The 27797-nt window shown below is 36.9% G+C and overlaps 1 protein-coding gene across 7 annotated transcripts in view; it reads left to right on the top strand.

Moving 5' to 3' along the window:
• LOC131437009 (uncharacterized) overlaps positions 1 to 27797 on the top strand; it is a 118685-nt gene that overhangs the window by 75601 nt on the left and 15287 nt on the right. For 3 of the 7 annotated variants that reach the window (XM_058606040.1, XM_058606039.1, XM_058606041.1), the window contains exons 6-8: positions 4659 to 5173; positions 5880 to 5944; positions 17849 to 18135. In XM_058606040.1, coding sequence (XP_058462023.1) covers positions 4659 to 5173; positions 5880 to 5944; positions 17849 to 18104 — 836 coding nt within the window. In that variant the 3' untranslated portion in view covers positions 18105 to 18135. Of the gene's footprint in view, positions 1 to 4658; positions 5174 to 5879; positions 5945 to 17848; positions 18136 to 27797 lie in introns of those variants that run through there. The other 4 variants (XM_058606045.1, XM_058606044.1, XM_058606042.1 and 1 more) reach the window with 4 other exon arrangements.

Genomic DNA, 27797 nt, shown 5'->3' with positions numbered 1-27797 from the left:
CCTAGTGGTGTAGTAATGGCTTTCTCATATTACTTATATTTTCCAAAAAATCACTAGAAGATTCTGTGAAGATTTTTTTAAAACTTGATTAAAATCAAACCTTTCTTTGGTATAAACTACCATCACCTTTTCAATTTGTAAAAAGTTATGTCAAGTTAATATAGATTTAAATGTGGAAACCCTGCAGGCTACACGAAATTGAAAGCACGTTGAATGTTAACTGGTGACGTTTTCTTCTTTCGTACCAGCACGTACCGATGCATACCGGTTTTGCATCATTTTGTATGACAGTTTGAGAGTTTTGATACTGATTGCCCATTAATTTCGGAACCGGAAGCCGGATCTGGATGAAATCGCACAGTGTTTTTTTAAAACAATGAGAGCTTTAATTTGAATTATGTTTTGTGAAAAACGGTTTAACCGTTGAAACCGAAGTGAGTTCCATTTTTGGAGCTTTTATTCACTATTATCGGTGCGTCGGAAGTGGAATCCGGTGACAAGTAGTCCCAAGGTAGATTTATATATCCACTAACTAACAAGGTCTGCTAAGTAGATGGATTTGCCAGTAAATTTCATAAAAATTTGCACCACCTCAAAATTTTTTCGCTTATCTCGCTGTGATACCGAAACCAAAAGTCGGATCCGAGTCAACCTTTCGAAGACGTTTTAAAGAATTTCAAGACCTTTCATTTACATCTTAGTTCAAAGGAATCGGTTTAGAAATTTCCAAGTATATTGAGTGCACATTTTCTCATAGATTTGCACATATTGCCTTGCAATTCCGGAACCGGAGGTCGGATAAAGATAAAACTCAATAGTGAGCATAACACCTTTCGTTTGAATCTAAATTTGTGAAAATCGGTTCAGCCATCTCTAAGAAAATCGAGTGATATTATTTGTCACATACACACATACAAACATACATACATACATACATATATACACACATACCCTCCGGGCCTCTGTTCAAAAGACGACAATCACAGTGATTGTGTAGCCTTTCTATATGAGATAGGCAAAATGGTAAAGAAAATAGCTCTTTTCAAAAAACAGTTTAGATCAGTTTTGGAAAAATAAAGTATGCAAATTGGCTTTTTGTGACAAAGTTTTCATGTACATAAAGTTTCATTATAATCTAAGTTGGTGCTGCCATCATTTGATAGAGTTCGAGCGCGAAATTCGTGTATTAGATTATTTGATAAACTCACCATACTAATAGCCGAGGAGGATAGAATCTTATAAATGTTTTAAAGAGACTATTTAAAGGGCAAGAGAAAGACATTATCACTTTACTAGGTGGATTAGGAAGGGTTTTATATTAAATTTGATACAAAAATGTTTTAATTTTTAGATTTTGTCACCTCTAGGTGGATTAAAATAGGTTTTTCATCAATCAAAATCATTTGTGGAAATATTAAGACCTTTAATTTGAATCTAAGTTTGTAAGAATTTCTAAGAAAATGAAGTGACCCGGGTTGGTGGTTCAATGCATAGGGCGCTTGCTTTACAAGCCAGTTGTCGTATGTTCAAGCCCCGACCTGGAAGGCGTTCTTAAGGCGTTTTTCATGGAAAAACACTGGTGGCGTGGATTGCTCTGGTTTTGCACTTTCAAGCGAAAAATGACAATAAAACACCATAAAAAATGCACTTTTACTCGAAAGTGCAAACCCAGAGCAATCCACGCCACCAGTGTTTTTCAAGGAAAAACGGCATTAGTGTAAGTAGGATCGCAGTACTAGCCATACAATGAATCTGTACGCTATGAATCGACTGCGAAGTCTATTGAAACAGTAAGGCCAAATTCCACAAAAGGAATGTAGTGTCGAGACTTTGCTTTGCTTTATTTTTGAGTGTTTTTCTACTATTTCCAGAAACCGAGGATGAATTTTTGAGAGAATTGAGTAATATATTTTTTTTCAATGTTATTACATAGACTACCCTGTAATTCCGGAACCGGAAGTATGATCCAGAATAAAATTAATTGCGGTCCACGAGATTATCAGACATTTCCTTTGAAGGTGGTGAAGATCAGTTAAATCAATCCTGCTAAATTATCTGTTAACCTAATAGTATGACATTTGGCTCTACTATAATACAGATTTCCGAAAAATAGCCAAAAATAATTACGGCAGCCCTGTATGAGCTCAGAATCTAGTCAAAATATTTGTTCTTATAATTTTATTCGAAAGTGTACATACAACTAACTAACTAACGGTGTTCAAATACTGGGGTGTACAGTAAACGTTGATAGATCATTTATTGCATATATACAACCTAACTAAACACGAAATACCAAGAAAAAAATTGTACAGCCGCTGCACAGTGGTTCAAAAGCGCAATTTCACGCTCTTAATTGATAACTCATAGGATCGTGGTTTATGAGATACATTATCTTCAGAAAAGTTGCTCAGAATGATAGACGCCATCTTTTGGCAAATTTTGTTTATGTGATTAATCCCCCTAAAAGTGAGATAAAAATTTTATTTTAGCTCAGGGCCAACATAGGAGATAAGTTACTTCGACAAAGTTGTGCAAAAAGTTATTTCAAACAAGTTTGCTGAAGGTACTATTCCCGTAACTTGAGTATAATTCAAGATATAATGTATTTTCTGAAAAGGGTTTTCAAAAACCAGTTTTTGTAAGAAGACATATATATTTTCAATTTATATGAGTTTTTCATGTTATACAAAGTTTTTCATCTTTAAAAACTACACAACTTTCTCGAACATACTGTGCTGCTATCATTTCAGTTTAATGAAATAGAGCAATTTTTCATGTTTTTTTACATAAAATTCTAACTTGTCTATTATCAAAAGGCGCAGGAAGGCGCAGATGAGACTACTTACATATTAAACTGCTTCAAAAGAGCTTTCATACCGTGGTTGAATTACTCGTCTGCGATCGTCTGCAGGCGAGATATGTTCTTTTCAAATATCCTTGTCCTTGACATTTGCAATGATAAAGTTTATTGTATATCAGATCAGAGTTCAGTATATATTCGTTACCATGGAAACTCTCACAATAAAAGGTTTTTATGGACATCGAAGTCTACACATAAAAAAGTTTAGTAATAATTACAGACGGTTTTTTGAAACTAACTGTCCGACGTTTTTTAAAAGGTATATAAGAAGCCACGACTTTGAAAAAAGGCAATTATCATGTCGAATTACGTTATGTCATTTTTTGATAAGTTTTTTTTCTATAGAAAAGCTCTGCGGATAAATATCCTCTATTCATCAATTAAAGTGGAGATCGATAATCGCTTGCTATATTGTACTGTTCATAATGATTAAGAAGTTTCTTTTATAAAGATGTCGGGAGTATTATACACGCGAGCAATCCAGATCACTTACGAATCGGGATCCCATGAATTGGTAATTAGTTTCATCGGATCCTTTGGTTACAAATATTCGTGAATGGCCAAAACAGTCCAAGAAGAATTTGTCGAACGATGCTAAGAGTCTTTTAGCTGGTTAAGAACATTGTCAGCTATCATAAAATAAATACAAATAACTAAAAAATGAGTTTTGATCATACTTTTCTCTACCAGAAGATGACATAACCTAGTTCGATTTGATGATGACTTTTTTAAAAGTCGTGACAAAACAGTTACTAAACGATTCAATTTATAGACTTCAATGTGCACAAAAAAAAATATTTTGTGGCAAGTACCATAGTAATGAATATATACTGAAATCTGATCTCAAATACAATGAACCTTATCATTGCAAATGTCAAGGACAAGGATATTTGAAAAGAACATATCTCGCCTGCAGACGATCGCAGACGAGTAATTCAACCACGGTATGAAAGCTCTTTTGAAGCAGTTTAATATGTAAGTAGTCTCATCTGCGCCTTCCTGCGCCTTTTGATAATAGACAAGTTAGAATTTTGTGTAAAAAAACATGAAAAATTGCTCTATTTCATTAAACTGAAATGATAGCAGCACAGTATGTTCGAGAAAGTTGTGTAGTTTTTAAAGATGAAAAACTTTGTATAACATGAAAAACTCATATAAATTGAAAATATATATGTCTTCTTACAAAAACTGGTTTTTGGAAACCCTTTTCAGAAAATACATTATATCTTGAATTATACTCAAGTTACGGGAATAGTACCTTCAGTAAACTTGTTTGAAATAACTTTTTGCACAACTTTGTCGAAGTAACTTATCTCCTATGTTGGCCCTGAGCTGAAATAAAATTTTTATCTCACTTTTAGGGGGATTAATCACATAAACAAAATTTGCCAAAAGATGGCGTCTGTCATTCTGAGCAACTTTTCTGAAGATACTGTATCTCAAAAACCACGATCCTATGAGTTATCAATTAAGAGCGTGAAATTGCGCTTTTGAACCACTGTGCGCTGGTCAGATATATTGCTTTAATTTTTATTATATTCCTTTCTTATAATGCGATATAAAAGTAAGCTGTATATTTTACATTTGCATGTCCCATGTGTTCATTCTTGAAAATAAAATAGAATGTCATAAAATATTTCTTAGATTCTAATCTTGTACGTACGCTTATCTTTTTTCTATTCTATCTTTTCTCCTCGGAACTGCGCCTTACTACCATCAATAACAAACAACACTAAAAAAATTATACTCGCTCAAACAACACAAAACAATTCAACCACGAAACTCCAACAAACAACAGGGATTCCATTGACAATACAGTCGGCAAGGCCTTCGTCGCGTTCCAGCCAACGATCTAGCGGCTCCATCGGTTCCTATGGCAATCGACGGCCGTCCAGTGCTCCTCTGCACGGTTCCAAAGGTGTCTTGGTGTCAACCTCGCGTACAGGTGCGGCTAGATCTGCCGCCATATTGCTTGTATCATGTCACATATCTGCAATTAGAAGTAGTAGATCCACCACCGCTAACAACTCGCCGCATCCGAGCGACCATCTGAGCGATGACAATATGACCAAGTATCTCGAGCGTCAACTGGAGCACCAGAAACAGTTGCTCTATCTGGACATTCCGGCGCTCAGAAATCACAACAAATTGTTGTCGAAATTTTGCAAAACCTCCAAATACGCATCCAGTAATGACGACTCCAGTTACGACGACGAAGAGAACGACACTGGACACAATCATTACAGCTATGAAAACGATAGCGTGGAGTTGGGAGCTCTACCAACACCCGCAAGCGAGGTGGCAAATGTCGCGGTAAACAAACACCTTCAACTTCTCAACAATTTTCCCTTTTTTTTCTCAAACGAAAAAAAACACCTTTCCCCCATCTTACTTGCCCCTACTCGATGATGTATCTTTAGTTCCGGAAAAAGGTTTTGTCTCTATTTCACTCTGTTTCTTTCAACAACAAACTTGTGTTTGATCTCCGTGTTATTTGGTCGTTATCCTTTCTATATTTTCCCAGCTTAACACCTTCAGTTTAAAGTTTTCTCATTTGTTCCTTTTTCCGAAGTTTCTACTTGCCCTTCCTCTTCCCGAAATGTCTCTTCGAGGCTGCGGGCAAGCATTACTCCAGATATTCAAATTTATGTTCGACACGATAATAATCTGTACAAATTGCCGGGAGTAGAAAAACAAATTTCCCTCCCACAGTTGGCCAATCAATGCAGGGCTACAGTCGGGTCTCCGATTGAACCATATCTTGGTACCGAATTTTCTCTATAATTATGATAAATCATAGGATCTTGATAGTTCGTATACCAAACTATCGAACTTTTACCGATGTCATAACTATTAAAATATTAGTAGAAAAAAAGATAATACCAAATGGAAGACCCGACTGTGCTACAATTCCTTACTCTAGTGGTAGTAGGGGAAAATATTGGGAGCCTTTGTTTTTTTGTTCGTTTCTCATGTGCACCATCGTATGAATGAAAACCCTTTCCTCGTTCAATTCAAGCAAACTTCCGAGAACTTGATCACACCAGCTCCGAGGCAACATATCAAATCAAAGCAGAATGAATGGTCAGTTGAAGTTGCGCTACTCCCATCCGCAATCTCCCGTCCCAGTATCCTTATCGTTTGACAAACTGTGTAGTGATTTGTGTACTATACTGTTGTTCAATGTGTTCGATATTTGCTACAAACAAACTCATCTGTAACTGTGTGTTGTATTTGCTTGTCGTTTTCATTTTGTGTAACTGTACATTGGTTCGTTGTCGACTCTTCTCAATGCATACACATCATCCTTCCATTGATTTAGATGTTTCTATGTTTTAAGTGGTTGTCGATGATTTAATTCATTTAAGTTTCCCATTCGCGTTTTCACAGAACAAAAACTGTAAAGATGGTTTACGTAATTCGATTTGCAATCACCAGAAAGAGGAGTTCTATTTCCGGTGCACGTTGAACCGTACTCAATTACAGATACAGTGTCGGCATGTGAAAGAGTGATTATTGTTTTGTATAGGAATGAATTCATGTCAGAGTAGGCTTAAAAAATGAAATATAATTCTCCTTTCAAAAACGTAATGTTGCAGTAGGCGCTTGAATTTGGATGTAATCAGAGAATGTGCCTTACAACAGGGTAGCACATGCGTTGCGTTTATTTAGATACTTGAAAATGAAGCACAGCAAGCTAGTACTAACTTTTTCAAAAAGGCCGTGTAAAGCATACAAGTAAAAATATGTTAAAAACACCATTATATGCAAGCTAGAACGCAAGAGCCCATAAGCGTTTGCTGGGTTGGTCAAAGCGCATCCGAAGGCGAATTTCTACTTGGTGATCACTTTGCCAAACAACCGTTAAATGGTGTAGCCGGGTATGCATATAAAAACTGCCCCCAAACAGATAATAATTGGATATAAGCTGTTTGAAAGGTTTTGTATTGGAGATGATTTTGCCAAAATTTCAACTCTTTAACTGCCATATTTGTTAACTTCACAGATGGTTCATCTGATTTTCATTATATTTAATTTTTTCAAAAACCTGTATAGCAAAAAATGTGTTTTCACTTTTCAGGATTCAGGATTATTTTAGGAATCATGGGAAACCTTTCTAATTTTTTCATAATTTTTCAAAATGCATTTCATGTAAAAAAAAATGATCAAAATTTTTAATTTTTTTATTCACACTTACAATTTTAGTACCACTCTAGATTTTACATCGAAAATAAATCATTTATGAGTACATTACGCTGTATTTTTTCAGATTTTTGAAAATGTGGACGGGTATAATATCAGACTTTTCAAAAACAAATAAATCAAACGAAAAACCATGCGTCCCCATCAAATTATCATCAGATGGAGACGCATGGTTTTTAGTTCTAAAATCTTATATCAGATGCCCTAAGAACTAAATACCACGCGTTTCCATCTATAACTTGAGTTCAGGGCTTTTAATATTACTCAGAGCTTTCACTATAATAATGAAAATAAGTGACTAAAGTTATCTGCTGTGTACTTACATTGATTTGAATACAATAAATGTTAGAAAAATCACTTATAAGTTCAGTATATTATAAAATAAAATATTTATCAATTCATTAGTTCTGATTCATGTTTCCCTTACTGGTCGCTCCCGTTATGAATTCCAACCGTCCGCTGGCTAGGGATGTCCGATACCGAGTCGATACTTTGAGGTATCGATACTTTCTTTTATGAATCGGGTATTTTGGTATCGATATCGCATCAGAGCAATACTATTATTATCGATACTTTTGGTCTCGATACTTACAGTATCGCAACAGATTGAAGTCAATTCCCATCACGAGGGAACTGTTTTTTTGTTTCATGTATAGAGGCTTTAACCTTAAGGTCATTTGCCTCTTCGGGTCAGAAAAACTTTCCAACCGTATGTGTGGGGTTGGGAATCGAACCCAGGTGGGCTGCGAAAAAGGCTTTACGCTATACCCGCCTCCAACGGAACATTTTCATTTCTTCGCTTCAACGAAGCGCCAAACTCGCGCACGTGTTGGTATGACGTCTCGCTTCGTCCCATAGGTGCGCTGAAAGAGAGTGCAATGTGCAAAACACGCACATAAAGGTCATACTCTCAGAGGATTCAATCATTTCAAATTTTCACGCTCATTGCACTCTCTTTCAGTGTGCCTAATAGCGATGGAATACACTGAGGTCTTTTTTACGCGACATTTTTTGTGCGAATGCGGTTTTTTTGGGAAATTTCAGAGTTATGCGGTTTTTTTATGCGAATTTTTAGAGTTATGCGGTTTTTTTATGTGAAGTTTCAGAGTTATGCGGTTATTTTTTATGCGAATTTTCAGAGTTATGCGGTTTTTTTATGCATTTTTCTATGCGGTACGTAAATTCGCATAAAAAAGACTTCAGTGTAATAGTAATAGGAATTGGCTTTTAGTGTAGTATTCGTCTATCGACATAAAGGTAATGACATGAAAATTGTTGAGAAATTATTTGAAATATGAAATCAACACAAAGTGGCGGAATGGAAATTCCGCAATCTGGATGTAATTATCAATTGATGTGGAAAAATCTAGACGTACTGAACATTAAATGCCAAAAATTTCTGGTTTCAATAAATATCGCAGATAAATCACACATTATTGCATCGAAGTAATGTATTGAGTTTGCTACATCACCCTTACTGAATACTGTATATTATTCTGATATGAAATTATGCATCTTTTCGCGTAATATTACAACCTTCAGAACGACACCAAGATTGTTGTGATATTATATCGTAATCGTTGCACATCAGTAGTTAGTAGTGATGTGCAGCAATTTTAATGTTATATCACAAACAAGTTCTAAAGGTTGTAATATTACACGAAAAGATGCGTAATTTTCTATCAGAATCGTCTGCGTATTCAGTTAATACGATGTAATCTACTTAATACAGAAAATTATTGCATTTGATGTTTAGTACATCTAATTTTATTTCACCTCGATTGGTAATCCCATTGAGATCGTTACAACACTTTTTTTGCTGTGTGGAAACACCTTTCTGTACAGTCACAGCCGACAATCATATTTTATTTCACAGTTCAAAAAATTCTGGTTATTTTACATCTTATAAGATGCACTTAATTGGAGCGTCATATTCCACACAAATTTATATTCAAGAACATGTAGAATTGTGTGGTTTGAATATTACATGACTTCGAATCGAATTCGAAATCAAATCATATATCACATGCCCTTAGAACTAAATACCACACGTTTCCATCTACAACTTGAGTTCAGGGCTTTTAATATTACTCAGAGCTTTCACTAAATATAGTAAAAATAAGTTACTAAAGTTATCTACTGTGTACTTACATTCACAGAAAGAAATAATGAAATTTACACGACATGTAAATCAATAGTAACATGGAATAGACATGGGTTGAATCGAGATTTTTATTGAAAACCTTCATCGATGCAAAACTAAATTGGATTGCATTGAATTTTCAATGAATATAACTGTATCTTTCAATTGACGCTTAGTTTGCAATTAAATTCTATTGAAACCTACAGAATTGTAAAGTAAATTTATGTTTAATTACCTGCTCTAAATATGTGCATGAAAATAGATGTAAATTCACAAAATATTTTTCTCTGTGTTGATTTGAATACAATAAATGTTAGAAAAATTACTTATAAGTTCAGTATTTTATAAACAAAATATTTATCAATTCATTAGTTCTGATTCATGTTTCCCTCACTGGTCGCTCCCGCTATGAATTCCAACATGAACATGAAAATTACATGACTTCGAATCGAATGTAATGTAATGCAATGTATTATAGTGTAATAAAACAAAAAAACATGATGGGCAATAGCGCGACTTGAACCGAGAAACATTAGATCACAAAGCTTGTCATTTAATCAATTCACCAACAGAAGCACATATCTGCCGAAAGTATAATTGATACATTTAAATCCAGACAGCGGCACTTGGTAGCCGAGTATAAATTACACTCGGAGCCTGTAAAATTCTGTCCAAATGGAATATTGCGTCATTTGACACGTTAAGTAGCTATAAATTGTATCGTTTGTAAAAATTTATCACCTGTAAAATTCATAATTTCTTTCTGTTTTTCAAACGTTTGTTGCTCAAGTATCAATTGATACTAACAAGTATCGATACTTTATTGCCTTTTGATACCTTGTATCGATACCCGAAATTTCGGTATCCCGATATCCTTGGTATCGATAATTTGCCTTCCGAGTACCATCCCTACCGCTGACACACATATTCATTATTGCGTTCTCTAAATTATTGCGTGGTAAATCAATGAAATTCTTTTATCATTATTAATTGCGTCAATACCCACGACCTGAACTCAAGTTGTAGCGGCGTGAAGGCGACTGATGTAAGATTTCAGAGCCATTAATACCATGCTTCTCCATCTGATGAAAACTTGATGGAGACGCATAGTTTTTCGAATGATTTTTATAAAGTCTGATGTTATACCCGTCCATATTCATCGTAAATCTGAAAAAATACAGTGTAATGTACTCATAAATGATTTATTTTTTATATAAAATCTAGAGTGGTATCAAAACTGCAAGTGAGAATAAAAACATTTTGAAAATTTTGAACATTTTTTTTCACCTGAAATACATTTTGAAAATTTCAGAAAAATCTCAGAAAGGTTTTCTATAATGCCTAAAATATTCCTGATTATTTTTTTTTGCGAAAGAGGTTTTTCGAAAAAATTGAATAAAATGAAATTCAGAAGAACCACCCTAACTTCACATATATGGCAGTTAAAAAGTTATAATTATGGGAAAATCATCACCAATAGCGACAACTTAATTTCTGTTTGGGGGCAGCTTTTATATGCATACCCGGCTACACCCTTTGGAAAGGTAAACCACTTATTTATTCACCTATTATTTACTGCTCAGAATATACCTATGACAAAACAGCCAACTCTGTACATAATCAAAACTTTTTGTACTCAGTTCGAGCTTTTGTACTGTTGAAAGCCTAAGAATGATACTATCAAATACAGAGGGGTCTCATATAACGCGGTTCACCGGGGACGTAAAAAGCGAATCCGCAATAAACGGGACCCAGAGCATATGAGATTTCGACTGAGCCCTGTAACCGGTTATCTCGCTTCGGTCAACAGATAGAGCTATATGATCTTCGGCAAATTTGTTGTAATTTTACAGAAAATTTGTTCAGAACTGATTCACCAGGGGCGCTTTGAAAAGAGCATGAATTAATTCATATGTTTACAATAGAAAAAAAACAGTTTGAACATTGAATATCGCGAGTATATTAGCATTCTGAATCTTCAAACAACTTTCGAGAGACTCAATGTTTATTAACAAGTTAAAAGTATATTTCGGAGTTACTCAATCAGATGGAAATAGTGTGCTTGCTATGTTACAACTTTCAATATCAAAATTATGCTCTTGTGCGAAAACTAAAAGATTTAGAGTGACTTTGTCTTCTATAAAAATGTTCGGAATGTAGCGGTCTAGATTATGAAAATCATATTAGTTAGAAACTCATACACCCAGTGGCGCTAGTGGCAGCAAATTTTTTCCAAAGAAAGTTGATTCTATTATATCTTAACAATTTCATGACATGTTCGTGTTTTCAAAAAGAATGTGTGAACAGTATCTGAAAATTCTCCAAATGGTAGTGTGCAATTCAAGGTTGGAAATTTATGTTGACTCATTCAGACCGCTATATATCTTTAAGTTTTTTTTTAAGCCTAATTCTGATAATTAAAATGTGAATTCAAGCACACTAACTAACACAGAGACTCCGAGTTAAAACATTTGCTGTTGGACAAACTTTGAATTCCTGCATTCTTCAATACTATAATTTTCGAGTTACTTGAAGCTCAAATCGTTTTGTCTGTGTTAAGCGAATGACGGGGGTTATTCCGGGGTTCCAACACCTCCCCTAACCTAATGTTAATGTAGAGTCAGTAGTAAAAGATTTTTTTTCGGTACCTCGAAGAATCGCATTGTTAACAGAAAAATAAGGCAAATGGCAAATAAGAACATGTCACTATGGATCACGTATTAGTATGACTGATTTTTCCAACGACCACGCAATCAACACCAAACCTAAAAAAGGTGTAATATGAGCCTTTAACACTAAATCTCCTCACACATCCCAGATCATGTAATATGAATATTTGAAAATAATTCTTTGACACACCCCACACGCACTTAACAAAAACCCGTAGAAGCACCCTTCCACGAAAATCTAGAAACCTACATAAAATAAAAACATTACCTACATGAAGCCAACTAAAATGTCAACACTTGTACTTTCCGGTGACCCAGCGAAAAACGCCGTGGTCATAAAATTCGACTACAGAACCAAGGAAGCATCAAGTTTCAAATCGTTATGTCATAGAAACAAAACAGAACACAAAAACATAACAGCCTGTGTCACTCCCCTCTTCTTCCCGTCCCTCATGTCCCACAATCGATACAAGTCAACACGACCTTGAATAACAGTAACTCAAGAACACACACTAATTCAAACCGACACTCACGAGAATAACCGAACATGCTATCGCCCTCTCCTCTCCGTATCACACCTACTCACGCTCATCAAGAAGCTTTACTCACTCTCTTACCCGCAAAATATACAATGGCCGACACGATACAACGAGTCACATTGGTTAAACCCGATTTACACTGCGCGTTCTAACTCCTCCTCCCGGATTCTCAGAGATCCTAACTGTATGAATCAATTAGCTAGGCTAGGAGAGAATAGGATATATAAGTAAACGAATCTATGACAATAAAGGTAATATCTTTGAAGTAACAATTAACAAGTAATTGCATCATTTGTACAAAGGAACAAATTGGTCAAATTTCAAAAATCAATGAAACAGAATTATCTATCCACAATTTCTCCACAGAATAACAAAACATGGAGTACTCGATGCTTTTTAATTTATCGGAATAAAATTGTTTTCAAGTTTCTTAAATTATTCAGAACATACAGAGTTGTTGTTTTCTCCATCCAGAGGAGTGCACATGGAACTTGTTCAGTCCCGATCAACAGAGCATAACAGGATTCTATCAAAATTATATATGATCCTGATATTTATATCTCATTATGTTATAAATATGATTCCCAATCAGAAGCAAACATTCAGATTTTATTAAGATTATAGCAAGTCTAGATATTATATTAAGGGCCGTTATATTTCAGATAGTTCAAACACTTTTGTCGATCATATTTTTGACTTTCAACCCGAAAAATGCTATACTTCAATAAACAGCAGTAACCAATTTCACATTCCTAAAGATGCTTTTGAAAACAATAATTTGATATTTGATTTCAAAATGACGGCCTAAATTTTAAATGTGAGAACGTTCCTAAGTAATTCCTACTTAAATTGTGTAAAGTTTTTATTCAAATATTAATTTTAAATTGAAAATAAATATTCTTCAAGATGATTTTTCCCGTTTTCTCTCAGGAACAAAGAAAGGTAAGGCAAAAGCTCTAAGACTCGACTAAAAATATTGGAAAAAGTGGATTATCGGTGACCGATTTTTGTTTCCGAAAACACAGAGTGATAAGTGTAAAAAATTTCAAAACGTATTCAAAAGTGACGCTGCAATAAACGGAAAACAAAATCTAAACTAAGCTCAAAACCAAAATCTGAACTCAGCCCCTGGCCCCTCCCTAAATCAAAAACAGATATATAATTATTTAGAAGATCTCAGACATGTGTTACACAAATTACAAGACAGTAAACGTAATGAAATGTAATGTAATATCAGTTCAAATGAAAAAGTTTTAAGTTTAACACCCGTAAAGGGCACACCGAGAATTCGGTACATAAGCAATCTTCGGTAAAATTATTTTTAATTATTGGGCCCCTTCTGGAAAGAAATCCTGGGTACGGGCCTAAATCATGAATCAGACAAAAACGATTTATCGCACCATAATACCTTCGATTTGAAAAGTTCAATCTATCCATATCTGATAAATTTATGATAGCCTCATTTCGTAGTACTTCGATTACTTCCAATTTGGATCCACGAACTGGGATTCCAAATTTGCCATTAGAGCTTAAAGCAACCGACCCGCATTATGAGATTATCCATTTGAATCATTTTTCGGTGAGTCAATCTAAGTAGATATCTAATAATCAAACCAAAATGAAAGCTCAATTTTGATGGTTTTTGAACATTACTTGCTGGGCTTCTGGCTGCGGATATCGCAAACTAATGGGACTAGGCAATTGGTAGATGATCAATCATAAAAACTTGCTACTCGAATGGATGTTATATACACTTCTTCTGATTTTTCACTGTCTTTCAAACGAATTTTTATTCTAATATAAATTTACGAAAATCGATTCGAATACACATACACATACGACACACACACACCGACAGAAAATTCACTACTTCAACTGAACGAGCGAACTGATTCGAATGTTATTGGAAACTCGGGCCTCTTGGTACAAAGAAGAAAAAGCTGAAAAACTATCATTCATTAGTTAATTTCCTCAGATTCTATAAGGTAGTTTTGTTTCACTGAATTTAGTCATTTCCGTTGATTCACAACTTTTCTTTAATACCAAAAGAAAGCTTGCTCATAGTTCTAAAATAGCCCCTTTGTCATTCATATGCCGGTTGGAAGGGAACAACGAAAGAGGGAGCGAGAAGAGCTATAGATTATTTTTGTAGTAACATGGACTTACACTAGTTATTATATGATGCCAATATATCCTTCCAACATCAGTTGGTTCTCATGCCCCGATGCAATCGTAGCGTATGTTGGCAACTCAAAACTTCCCGGTTCGGAACCAGTCGCTTACCTGTGGATGACTTTTTTATGGCAAATCAAATCGCCTAAAGGTATGCAATTTCATCTCTCTTCGCGAAATCTATTTTTAGAATTGCAAGGTAAAGCCTTTCCCCCCAAAAAATGGGTAATAACAGCTAATAATTCGTACTAAATTTGTAACAAATTTAGATATAATATTGATATTTACATATCAAGGTTTGTAACAATTTTGTTATCACCTAAGTTAAATTGAGTTATAATTTCTGTTATTTTAACTATTAACGAGACCAAGATTATGACTAATTAAGATAGAAAAAACGAAACAACCCCAGATACAATTTTGTTCTCCCTTGCGGATCGGGCGTACTTTCAAGTTGTCAAATCATTTCCATTTATCTAAACTTTGGATTACTCGAGGTGCATTCCTCAACTAAATGGTTGAAATGTTGTGTTTTGTTATTACAATTACAAAAAGATGTAAAATATTATGAAACTTATATAAATGAAATTAATAAATGAATGAAATATAAATAACTCTTTGAATGGTCAATCAAAAACCAACTCGACGTATCCACCGGGTAAACGGATCCAGACATAATAGAAAAAGTTACAGGTTTTGTCTCTGCGGTGTTTATTTCGAAACAACTTATTTCTGCTATTAGTTTAGTCAGTCTATTTTTAATTTGATTTCCCGTTGAGTACTGATAACAGTTAACCTAAGTTTAAGCAAAGACATCATATTAACAAGATATCCAGCTCTCACATTTCCCGAACAAATCATTGGCAACATCCTTTTTTGCGAGCATGTCGCCCTCAGGTGAGCCCGCATCGAACCTCATACATAGAAGTAGAGGAGAGAAATGTCAAATTCGTGCGCGCCAAAATAGCAGGGCTGTGCACCCATACAATTGACATGACATGTTGAATGAGACGCCGTGCGATGGCGTTGCTGAACTGAAGATTGAGATCGCTCCAAGCTGACAGGGTCTGGTTTAAGACAACTTTACGCCTTAACATTGTAAATAATTCAATAATTCGAAGTGGTTATGCTGTGTACAAGCAATAATTGCAATCTGTTCATTGTGATCGGTAAGTTATTGATAACAAAGAGCTAATAAATAGCAATTATTTATTTAACCATATCTATGATATTAATGTTTATTTAAAACAAGCTAAGCACAGAAACTATACTAACTTTATAGGTTGAACAATCTCAATATAAAAACAACTGATTTGAATAAAAAAAAGTGTTATAGTTTCATTTGGGGTGTTATGTTAGCTACGAATATCGTTCATTTATCAAGTATACAAGTAATTCTATACGCTTAGCGTCTTAATTTTGAAATATTGATGTAGTTGGCAAATAAGAGCGAAACAAACACAAACAAATTATATTCGAGGTAATACGTGCACTGGAAAATAATTCAGCTTTCTTTATTAGCGAGAAATTACAAAAAAAAATGAGTTTTGAATTTTAAACCATGTTTTTCTTCAAGTTTTCATTTAACTATGGTTTCGTTTTATTCATTCATGTATGGTAGAAAAATGTTGTAAGTATAAAATCTTAAAACGTATTATATATTGAACTTGATGACTATTACAGAGATGTCTCATGCATATAAGCAATATGGCGAACAATAGGATGCGTAAAATACAAACATAAACGTATTTGGTAACATTTCCATCGTTGATTTTGTTTGCTCGTTTCTATTCTAGTTTTTTATTTTTATTTGTCTGCTTCGAATAACTTTTCTTCTATACTTTCAGTTTTATTCTATCAGCTTATTTACCTCAGCTAGAGAAAGCATGAAACTCCAACAGAGCCAACCATGAGCATCATAAAATGCAGTAAACGTTAGACATACCTATAAATCAACTGCTTTAAACAATAGCTCTGCTATCTGGATGTTTTGAAACCATCTATAAATTTTTCAAGCAATTGACACCTCATGCTGCAGCACCATCTTTTTTCATTCATGTTTTCAATCTATTATGCACGGCACTATCGAATCTCCGAAAGGACCATGCTATGGGAAAAACCTACTTGCACAACACCGCTAGGATAGCGTGCGGCATATCCCGAAAAAAAAACGTTTGTCTCCTCAGTCTCAGAATTTGAAATTCAGTGCAACCAAAACACAAACGAACAGAAAATATTTGAATGCTTTTATAACATATTCTCTACGGGTCAATGTCGTCGGGTCAATGCTCAGTAAAAGGCACAACTAATGTTCATATTTTACAAACCAAAGTAGCATATGTTACGAAAGTTTCACAACATCAGTCATTTAATTTTTGTCGTTGCCTGCTTCGACCGTTCGCCCTCACTTCATCTGTATTGGTTGCGTCAAACGAGCTTGCACTTAATAACAATTTCAGTAGGATGCATCTCACCCTAGAACAAGTTTTGAGCCAGCAGTAAGTTGAAATTTCAATCTCGGTCTCTTCTAGTTGACCGTCCGACTTCAAGATTAATGATTGGTTCGATTCAATTATGTCACAATCGATCCACCTCCGGAAATCGATGCAGCTGTGTTATTTTCAACCATTACCAAATATTTGACTATGCAATATTTTTCATAATTGGCAATGTTTATTGCAAGTACGTTCTGCTAATTTTCATTCTGAACAAATGAAATGTTGTTGTACCAAGTAAATATTCTCTTCCGACAATAGAATAAATCAACGCTTGCTGCATTGTGTAATACTTTGAATGTTTTGAACATTTTTTTGTGACATCAAATATCAGCGGTTTTCGAAAAATATGCGCTTTCATTCAATTTGCGCCTTTATCAAATCATCGTTCTTTATTAAATCTGCGCTTACGTGCCAGGATACAAACCATCACTGCCATTTATTCGCATCCATGCATTCATTAGTACTTTATTATTCGATGGCATACTTGCATAAAAAAAACATGCCGATGAGCATGATGTGACTTTCTCACTAACGAGCATATATTAATCAACTCACTCGTCGTACATCACGAGAATGCTGTTGTTTTTTTTTACTTGTATTTTTGTACACACGCAATTCTCACTTTTCGTTGTAACGAATCAAAAACGTTCATTCCTGTGAAGATATAAGCTAAATATCGTCTTATCCTGCTTTTTGTGTGTCTTTTTTTCCGATATCCATCATTTCTATTCTCCGCCTTCGCCCACCGGACGGACATCGAGCAGGTTCCCGAAGACCAAGTTTAGCTTCGATTCACAGCACCACATCGTCGGTTCGGAGTTACAGCATGCGTCGGTTCGAGCAGGAGGTCCAGCAAAAGGAACTGCGGCAGGAAATGAAAAAACACCTGGTGCGACTTCAAGAACAGCAGCAGTTGCAAAAAATCAAGCCCAACATCATCATCGGCGACGTGATATCCTGCCCGATGAACAAGCCCATTCTGACCACCCCCAGCCCGATGACACCGAACTCGATCGATGATTTGCTGCCGTCGGTCGACGAAACGCAGGAGGTAAGATTGCGCTTGGGGTAGGAAAATTCGCTGCTGAAAGGCACTTGCGTGTATTGGTCGGCAATGCCGACAATGTGCGGAACAAACACAGGAAATGAAATAAGAGAAAAAGTGCGGATAAGGGTTCCAAGTGTAGGTATATAATATAAGGTCTTCCGGGAAAAGTCAAACATCAAACAACCCATCTAACAAAGTCAAACTTCAAGAAGCGAATCGCAATCACATTTTAATATCATATTGAATCGCATTGAATCTTAATATTAAACAGGCTTGAAATTTTTCCAGCAAAAGATTGCGTTCTGTTAACCTTTTCAAACTCACAGCTCAAATCAAACATTTCTTAGGTAATTTCATACAATTCCGAAACTTTTCTGCATGCAAAATTTGCTGATATCTTGTGCAAATTGGGGACGAATGGAATACTTTTCTCGGAAACGGCTCCTAAAGCAACAAGCAATATTTTGATGGTATGTTCCGATGCTGGCCCGGCTGATATTATGGGTAGCTGAGTAGTTGTACCCATTCAAAAATTTCCGAGTGTGTAAAATACCCACTCAGAATCCTAAATAAGTTTTCCAATTTACCGCGAAAAATGTGAGCTGAATCGTGCCAGATACTTACTTACTTACTTAAGGCTCCTGCGCACCCCGAGTGGTGCAAAGGGCCGACTTGAAAGATCTCCATCCTGGGCGATTGCCCGCCATCGCCTTAACATGTTGCCAAATTCGATTTCGGTCGACTTCTTTTATTCCTTCATAGGGGGTTACGCCGCCATGAGCCTCTGGGTCTGCCTCTGCTGCGATGTCCTGCTGGGTTCCAGTCTAATGCTTGTCTGCAGATTTCGTTTCCGCTCCTACGTAAAGTGTGGCCGACCCAGCCCCACTTTCGTTCCCGAATTTCAGTTGCTATCGGCTTCTGGTGGCACCGGCAATGGAGCTCGGTGTTTGAGATCCAGTTATGGGGCTACCAGGCTCGAATTATATTCCGCAGGCACCTATCGATAAACACCTGCAGCCGTTGAGTGTTCTCCACTGATACACACCATGTTTCACTAGCGTATAGCAGCACAGATTTCAAATTAGAGTTAAATATTCGGATTTTGGTGCGTTCACTTATCTGCCTGTTTTTCCAGATGTTTCTTAAACTCGCAAAGGCAGCCCTTGCCTTCTTGATCCTTGCACCTATGTCAATCTTGGTACCGCCGTCTGACGCCATTTGGCTGTCAAGATATTGGAAGCTTTCAACATTCTCCACTGATTGCCCTGCTACTGTAAAGGTGGAAGGGGTCACCGTGTTCACATCCAACGATTTGGTTTTGTAGACATTGATTGCTAAGCCTGCCGATGAGGAGCGTTCAGCAAGGTCGTCAAGCTTACTCTGCATGTCAGAGCGCCTTTGAGCTAGGAGTGCAACGTCATCAGCCAATTCGAGGTCGTTCAGATGTTTCATAGTTATGGGATGCCATAGCAGCCCACGGTTTGGTTCACGGTCAATCACACCTACCAGGATCTTGTCGATTGCGATGAGGAACAGTACACGGAGAACCCGCAGATCACAAAATTACAATATTGCAATTGTTGTTTCACGCCCTGGTTGTTTCAACTAAAATGTTGTTGATTTAACTAACATATCGGTTAATTTTGACATAACCATTCAGGTAACCGAAATTGTATTCAAATGCTTTCACTTGACGGAGAACGAAGACAAAACGCAGAAAAAAACACCTCTTCATTTCACCAGAAGCGTTTCATATTGGAAATTTTCGATGATAAATGAACGTCATTTATGTTAGTTACGTAGTGGTCGTTTTATGTAAGTGAAAGTATGCAGAGAATATAATAGTTAATTGTAAAACAAGTGTTCCATGTGTTAAATAGATATTCCTACAGTATAAATGTTTTAATTTCATCTGAGAGTAATGTATTCTAGGACAGTTCATGTCAATGTTATTAAAACCGCTTAACGCTTAAAAATTTGCTGCTAAAGTGAAGTGGTACTATTTGTATTTTCTTGAAAGTGTATCTGTAGCATTAGGTTTACCAGCGAGCCATTCTGCAAGTGAAGGAAAAATTTCCTAATTCCCTGTGACCATTTTTCTGGTGAGTTCCCTTTTGAGAATTGTAATCTTTTGGTCCATTTCCATATCCTTTGTGAGTTTAGTGATAAATATATAAGCAGTTAATTAGGTAAAATTTCGTTGTTCAAGCAGTGAACGATTAGCTGCCCCCGAAGAGGCTAACAGTAAAAAATATTTATTGCAATTGGCGTTTTAAATTCAAATAACTGAATAATTAGTTGAAACAACTGAGACATTTTTTTGCTTTCATGCATACAAGTAACTTTGCTGGGATTGTGTCTTTGCTCAATTGAACGAGTGACATCTCATTGAAACGTTTCATTGTTCGCTCAGGGTGTTTGGCATTGCTCAACTGAAACGTTTCATTACTTGTTGGGTGTCGTTGCTAAGTTGCCAGCACGATAAATCAAAAATGACAGATTAGTTAAAACAACAGTCGATTAGTTGTACCAAATTTTAACCAATCAAAATCAGAAAAACAACTAATAAGCTACGACCCGGATGGGTTCAGACAAGACCCCGTTGTGCAGAACTCTGCATGAGAAGGCCTCGTACTGCGCTTCGATGAGGGCAATGATTTTCTCAGGAACTCCCTTGCGTCTCAGGGCGTCCCACATATTTTCGTGATTGAGACGGTCGAAAGCTTTTTCGTAGTCAATGAAAACCAAATAAAGGGACTTTTGGAATTCCTTGACTTGCTCCAGAATGATACGGAGCGTGACAATATGGTCCGCACAGGATCTTCCGGCACGGAATCCAGCCTGCTTTCGTCGGAGAGTCGCATCGATCTTCTCCTGGATCCGTGATAGGATCACTTTGCATAGAACTTTTAGAACGGTACACAGCAACATAATGCCTCGCCAATTATCGCATATAGTCAGGTCGGGTCATGCCGAGGTGATGGTGACCTGGCTGGCACTTGGAAAAGTTGTTCGAAGTGCTCGAGCCAGCGTTTAAGTTGATCAGTTGGGTCGGTTAGCAGTTGACAAATCGCGTCTTTCACAGGCATTGTCGCATTCATCTTCGCCCCACTTAGGCGTCGTGAGATATCGTAGAGGAGACGAATGTACCCGGTTGCAGCGGCCTTCCCTTCTTCGTCGGCGAGGGAGTCCGCCCACGCTCGTTTGTCCCGTCTACACAAGCGATTTACTTCCTTCTCCAGATCGTTGACGGGCCGAATATATGGCTCCTCGGGTTTTGGATCGCTGTGTTGCGGTTTTGGCTCCTCTTCGCTCCTCTATTTTCGTACAAGTCTCATCAGTGATCCATTGCTTTCTCTGGGTGCGCAGTTCACCCAGATTATTCTCGCTGGTGACGATGAAGGCATTCTTGATGGCAGTCCATTGGTCTTCCACGCTGCCACCTTCCGGAATATCTGCAGCACGAGTCTGCAGTTCTACAGTGAAGGACCTTTTCACTGTGGTATCATCCAGTCGGCGTGTGTTAAAGCGCCGTCCAACTCTCTCCTCTTGTCGACGAATACGCGCAACACGCAGGCGTATTTCGCCGATGATGAGGTGGTGATCAGACGCGATATCGGCACTACGTTTATTCCGTACATCAAGAAGGGTCCGTTTCCACTTTCGCCTGATGCAGATGTGGTCAATTTGATTTTCGATAAAGCCGTCACGGGAAACCCACGTGACCTTGAGAACCGGTCGATGGGGGAAGAGTGATCCCCCGACCACCATGTCGTTATTGCCACAGAATTCTGCAAACAGCTTTTCGTTTTCGCTCATTTCTCCGAGACCATGGCGTCCCATAATGCGCTCATAGTTCGAGTTATCGGATCCGATCTTCGCGTTGAAGTCGCCCATACAGATCATAATGTCGCCCTTCGGAAATCTATCTACGGTGGCATTGAGTTGACTGTAGAAGTTCTCTTTGTCTTGCAGGTCGGCCGCATCGGTTGGCACGTAAGTTTGGATTATAAAGAGGTTTCGAACCCTTGTTCTGAACCTGGCAACGATTATCCTTTCACTTATAGGCTCCCACTTCATAAGCGCAGAGTGTGCCTGGGCGCTCAGTAGGAAGCCAACTCCACGGTGCCGGGGAGCGTGTTCACCTCGTAGGCCAGAGTATAGCAGAATTTGTCCCGATGGTATTCTGTGTTCTCCAAAGTTCTGCCAACGGACTTAACTGAGTCCTAGGTTCTCAAGTTTCATTCGACGCGCCTCGTTGGCAAGTTGTGCCAGTTTACCCTGCTGGGCTAGGGTTAAAACGTTCCATGTTTCTATTCGTGTCCGTTGTTTCATGCTAAATGTCGTTGCCGTTAAATCAGTCCGTAATCTTTCATTATCGGTTTCTCGAGCAAAGTTTAAGTTTCGGGAACAGTAGGTTGTTGGCCCAAGGTTCTCTATCCTCCGGGACGGGGCTGCCGTCTTAGATATAGCATCCGAGGAAAAGTATTTCTTATTCAGCCACTGGATGCCAGGACAGACGCTGTTTGAGCCGCACCTCCTTGATGAACAGACGCTCGGTCAGTGGCGTCAGATTTGTTTAGAGTCCCAGACCACATCAGGACTGGGCTAATGCGCTTCGAGCGGCACACGGTCGCATTCTTGAGGCCTGCTTGCGGATGCATGCAGCTTTTTATAGAAGTTTAACAGAGCCCACTGTCAAACCCCACCACATCCTAGGCAGGCCCCGTAGGTCGCACCCCCTCACTCTAGCTGATGTCAGAAGGACAACAGTGCCCAGGCTACACTACCAGTTAAGTACGAAACCCTTAACTGGCGGTCAATTGGCATCGGAAGACCCGTGGAAGCGTGAGAATTGGAACTGGTGAGGACCAGAGCTCTGTTGGACACCCCTTCCCAGATGTCAACTCACCATTTCGTAGCCTATATCGTGCCAATTGTTGAATGCATATATGTAGTGTTGGGAAAAATTTTGATCAGAAAAAGTTCATTTCACTATCACTCGTGAAAAAAATCAGTTCAAGAGATTTTCTAAAAGAATAGTGACTGAAATAATCACTTCCGATATTCACGAAACAAGCATCCACAAAACTCTGAACCTCGAAGTTTACATGTGATTTTTTGTGTCAGCGAAACTTGATGACGAATTTTCACTCAAAGAAACATCCCTAAAGAGATGATCGATAGGGAGAAAAGTCTCCAATGATATTTCGATGCAGAATTTCCATTATGCTTCGATTCGACACCGAAGTGGTTCGTGCGAGATTTAATTACTATATTTTCATCAATAAAAAAATATATACTTAATAAATTCGCAAATGAACCGCAACAGAGAAATATTTTCGATGCACGTAGGGAGATTAATATGAACAATCATATTTTTCCCACATTCCAAACCAGTGATTGTAGCGACGAAAGGCTACTTCAATTCCAACTGACTTATTATACTGCACTATTCAGATTAAACCTAATAAAATGCTATTTAGCATGGATTTGATTCATAGAAGCAACAGGAGCGCAGGATTGTCAGCAATTCTCGAACATATAGTAGGTGCAGTGTTTGAATGGCGCGTTTGAATTAACATAGCGTTAGTCTGCGTTCCTGTTACTTCTGCGTACGCTATACAAGCTAAATTGGCTAATATTTTTTAGTCGGCCGCATAACATGATTTATGATTGTTTTTATTAATATTTTTATTATCATTCTAACTATTATTAATTACAGAACTTGCTGCTTTTATTAATGATATTACTCCACCAGTTGCGAATAAATATCAAATACATCACCATTTGATTCACATATTAACCACCCAACGCACACTGAATATTTTCAGAAAGGTTCAGTTTTCGTTCTTTGGCGAATTTGCTCATCATGTATTCTGCAAAGGGTTGAGATATAACGACTATATACAATCAATTCCCAAAAATCTCTGTTCCAGAATCACATCAGATACGTTCAATGTGCGAACTTTTTTGTTAAATATCATCGAACAGAATGTTCTCTAGTGAATTTTTCACAACTGATTTTTCGCCATGTGAAGTTAATTTCAGTGAAAATCGCCTTCTCAGAATTTTTGTACTGAACTTTGTGGAAAATAATAATGAAAAAAACATAAAACTGTTTATGTTATTCTATAGCACTTAGGCTGTGAGCCATTTCGCGTTTTTACTTTTACATTTTATTTTTACTTTTTGTTGAAATTTGACTGTCGAGCAGTTATTTTGTCGTTGTCAAAAATAACCCCGCTCGAGAGCATGGTTATTTTTGACAGTTCGATAATTATTTTCCTATGCTGAAAAAAATCTTGCAGAACAATTCCTATTACTGAGCTGGCCACCTTTAGTAAACTACCCACTCGTAAGAAAAATGATCTGCTTGACCTCTGCTGCTTAAACACACAGTTTCAAATATTGACGACATAAGAAAACCTTTCAACGTCTTTAAAACAATTGAAAACTAAATTTCTACTTCTTTTGGTTGAAAAGTGTAAATGTTCCGGAACTCAGAAATTTGATTGCAAAATCAGAAATCAGAAGAAATTAGCTCAAGTGGCACGTTGTTTTTGTGATTTGGAGATTTTTATTTAGACACAGTTTCAAAAATCGTTCTGCATTTGTAAAAATATGCTGCTAGATATATGTCAAAATGAACGTTTAATAGAATCTCTGGAAAGATCCAGTTATTTGTTTTGCCATCTGCGAATTTGATCTTCAACCGACCAGATTTAAAGTGTCCGTTTCTTTCTGCCTAGTCACTTGCAGTAGTCTCCGTAACTCCGAGACTGGAAGTCGGATTTGAATAAAAGTTAAGAATATTCTCCATCCGAGAAAGAAGTGCGAACATATTTATTTGCTTACAGGGTAATGTAATTTCAGTAACGGGTGTTGGATTCGGAACTTTCATTTAAATCTATGTTCGTAGAAATCGGTCCAGCTATTTTTGGGTCGGGAAAAATGAGTGCACAAAAATGTTACATACACACATACTCACAAACAGTTTGAGATCCTGAATAACTGATTCGAATGATTTATGACACTCGGCCCTGCGGGTTTGAAAGTCAGTTTCACAGAGGTTGCATAGCCGTTCGTCATGGTGAAAGCTATGATACTTTATATCCCAGATATTTTATGTATTTGCACGATGCAATCTACTGTTGCAGGAAAGGATCGAAAATGCTTACAATCACAGAAAACGGGAAACGGGCTTCTCGATACAATTCGCTTGGCCACAAGCAAGGCAAAGTTATTGTGTTTAGTCGGCTACAAAGTGTTGCGACATTCAAATGAAGGAAGTAGATAACTCCGATATTTCTCTTATCGCTGATATCAATTTTATTGTGTGCGGTGGGACAAGGTTGTGTGAGAAATAGACGAAAAGGTTTATTTTCTCGCTCCACCCCTTTTGGATCCCACAAGAACTATGCAAAATTTTAGCTCAATCGGTGAAACTATATTTTCGCGCCCAAGATTTAAAGTTTGTATGGGATTTAGTATGAGTATTCAGTATCTGTTTGAAATCTAAAAACCAGTGCAAGTATCATTTTTGTAGGAAATTTAACGAGGAAGAAAAAATTCGAAGACTATAAAACAATCCGACATTTGTAGACAAACATTTAAAGGAAAACCGGTACAAGGTCCGAACAATGGTTCATTCTTTAATATATCTAGCACCACTGCTGCTAGTGGTGGTAACATGATTTTGCTTTCTTTTATTATGCTATAACGGTTGATCTGAGTTGTTTGATGTCTTCACGATAGTTACTCAGCTTAGTATGAAGACTTTTTTTTAAAGTGACAAACCATGTTCCAGAACTCACTGTAAAGACACCAAAAGGTCTAGCTTTTTAATTTGAAGAAACAGGTTTTTGGAATCTTCGATAATATTTTAGAAAAACTCCAATCCAATAACTTTGCCGAAGATGTAAACTCTCTTATAGTGTAGAAGATAAAGACGATACTATTTTATGAAAACGAAAACATCATTTACATAACTTTTTGTTTCTTTACAGTAAGGGTTGGAGCATGGTTTGTCACTTAAAAAGAATCTTCATTCTATTCTGAGTAACTATCGTGAATACATTACAACTCAAATCAACCGTTATAAAGTAATAAAAGAAAGCAAAATCATATTTCCATCACTAGCAGTACTGGTACTAGATATATCCTTTAATAACTTTTTCTAAAAGTGTCAGATTGTTTCGAAATATTCTGAGTTTTTCTTTTTCGCTAAATTTCCTACAAAAATGACACATGCACTGATTTTGGAGTTTAACGGTTGGTCTTCAGCAGATGTTTTTTTTTGAAACAAGACAATTTCCCCATATTAAATCCCATACAAACTCGGATAGTTTCACCGATCGAGCTAAAATTTTGCATAGTCTTATGGAACCCGGAACAGGAAAAGTTTTCCTAGTTAAAATTCCTACAAAAATATCATATGCACTAATTTTTAGAGTTCACAGGTTGATTTTCAGTAGATTTTTTTTGTAAAAATTGAATTTCTCCACCCTAAATCCTATACAAACTTTAAACCTCGGGCGCGAAGGCTTAGTTTCACCGATAGAGCTAAAATGTTGCATGGTAATTATGGGACCCAAATGGAACACGAAAAGTTTGGTGGAGCTGAAATCAATATTTTGTCCCACCCTAGTGTGCAGCCGTTACTAGACATTTAGTCATTACATTCTCTCTCTATCACCACATCTAGCACTCGTCTACAAAGCCTACATGTTAATGTAATCATGTTCAAACTAATTTCAGCTATCACACAACTCATGATACAACATTCTGGCTATCAATAACAGAATTAATGAGCATTAAAAATTTATAACAAGCCTAAGTGCCAAAATATTTCTGTGATTGATTTACCTAGAAAAAGTGGTCAATGCCTCACAATGTTGGTTTTCAAGATCTGTTTTCCATTTATATTATAATCTTTCGACCTGCTTCGATTCAACCAGTCCAAGGTTGTCTCTTACGCAATAAATAAGTTTATTCCCAAGAAGACATGTCGTGAATCAACGAATCCACCTTGGTCTAACTCTACATTAAAGTACTGTGTATTTTATTATTTTCTGGCCCGAAGAGGCGAATGACCTTAAAGTTAAAACCTCTTTGAAACCAAAAAAAAACTTCATAGTTACCAGGACCATTGTAAGCTAATTGAGCTTGAAAATTGAATTTCGACATCCATCAACGCAATCTTCGATACCAGTCATTTCTGAGGTTACCTCGGGCTAGAACAAATTATGCATATAACGAATCTTTCCTCAGCATGTGTCGCCTTTTTAATCGCTGTTCTGATGTTTTCGATTTCCACTTGTCGCGTACTACTGCAAAAAAAATGTTTCCTGAATACTCTCTCTAGCTAGTTCTAGTTTTATCTACGATCTCAGAGACAGACACAGTTAAAGTTTTCTCATATAAAAAGGTTATGCAATCACTGTGAAAACCCTCTTTTTAACCGAGGCATATACCATTCGACTCAGCTCGACGAACTGAGCAAATGTCTCTCTCTCTCTCTCTCTCTCTCTGTGTGTGTGTGTGTGTGTGTGTGTGTGTATTTGTATGTAACAAAAATGTGCACTCGATTCTCTTGGAGATGGCTGGACCGATTTTCACAAACTTTGATTCAAATGAATGGTCTCTTGGTCCCATAGGGTGCT

Source organism: Malaya genurostris, chromosome 3 (assembly GCF_030247185.1).
Source record: "Malaya genurostris strain Urasoe2022 chromosome 3, Malgen_1.1, whole genome shotgun sequence".
In the NCBI taxonomy this organism is placed as follows: Eukaryota; Metazoa; Arthropoda; class Insecta; order Diptera; family Culicidae; genus Malaya; species Malaya genurostris.
The sequence above is the reverse complement of the archived record's forward strand: the minus strand, read 5'-3'. Positions and strand labels throughout refer to the sequence as shown.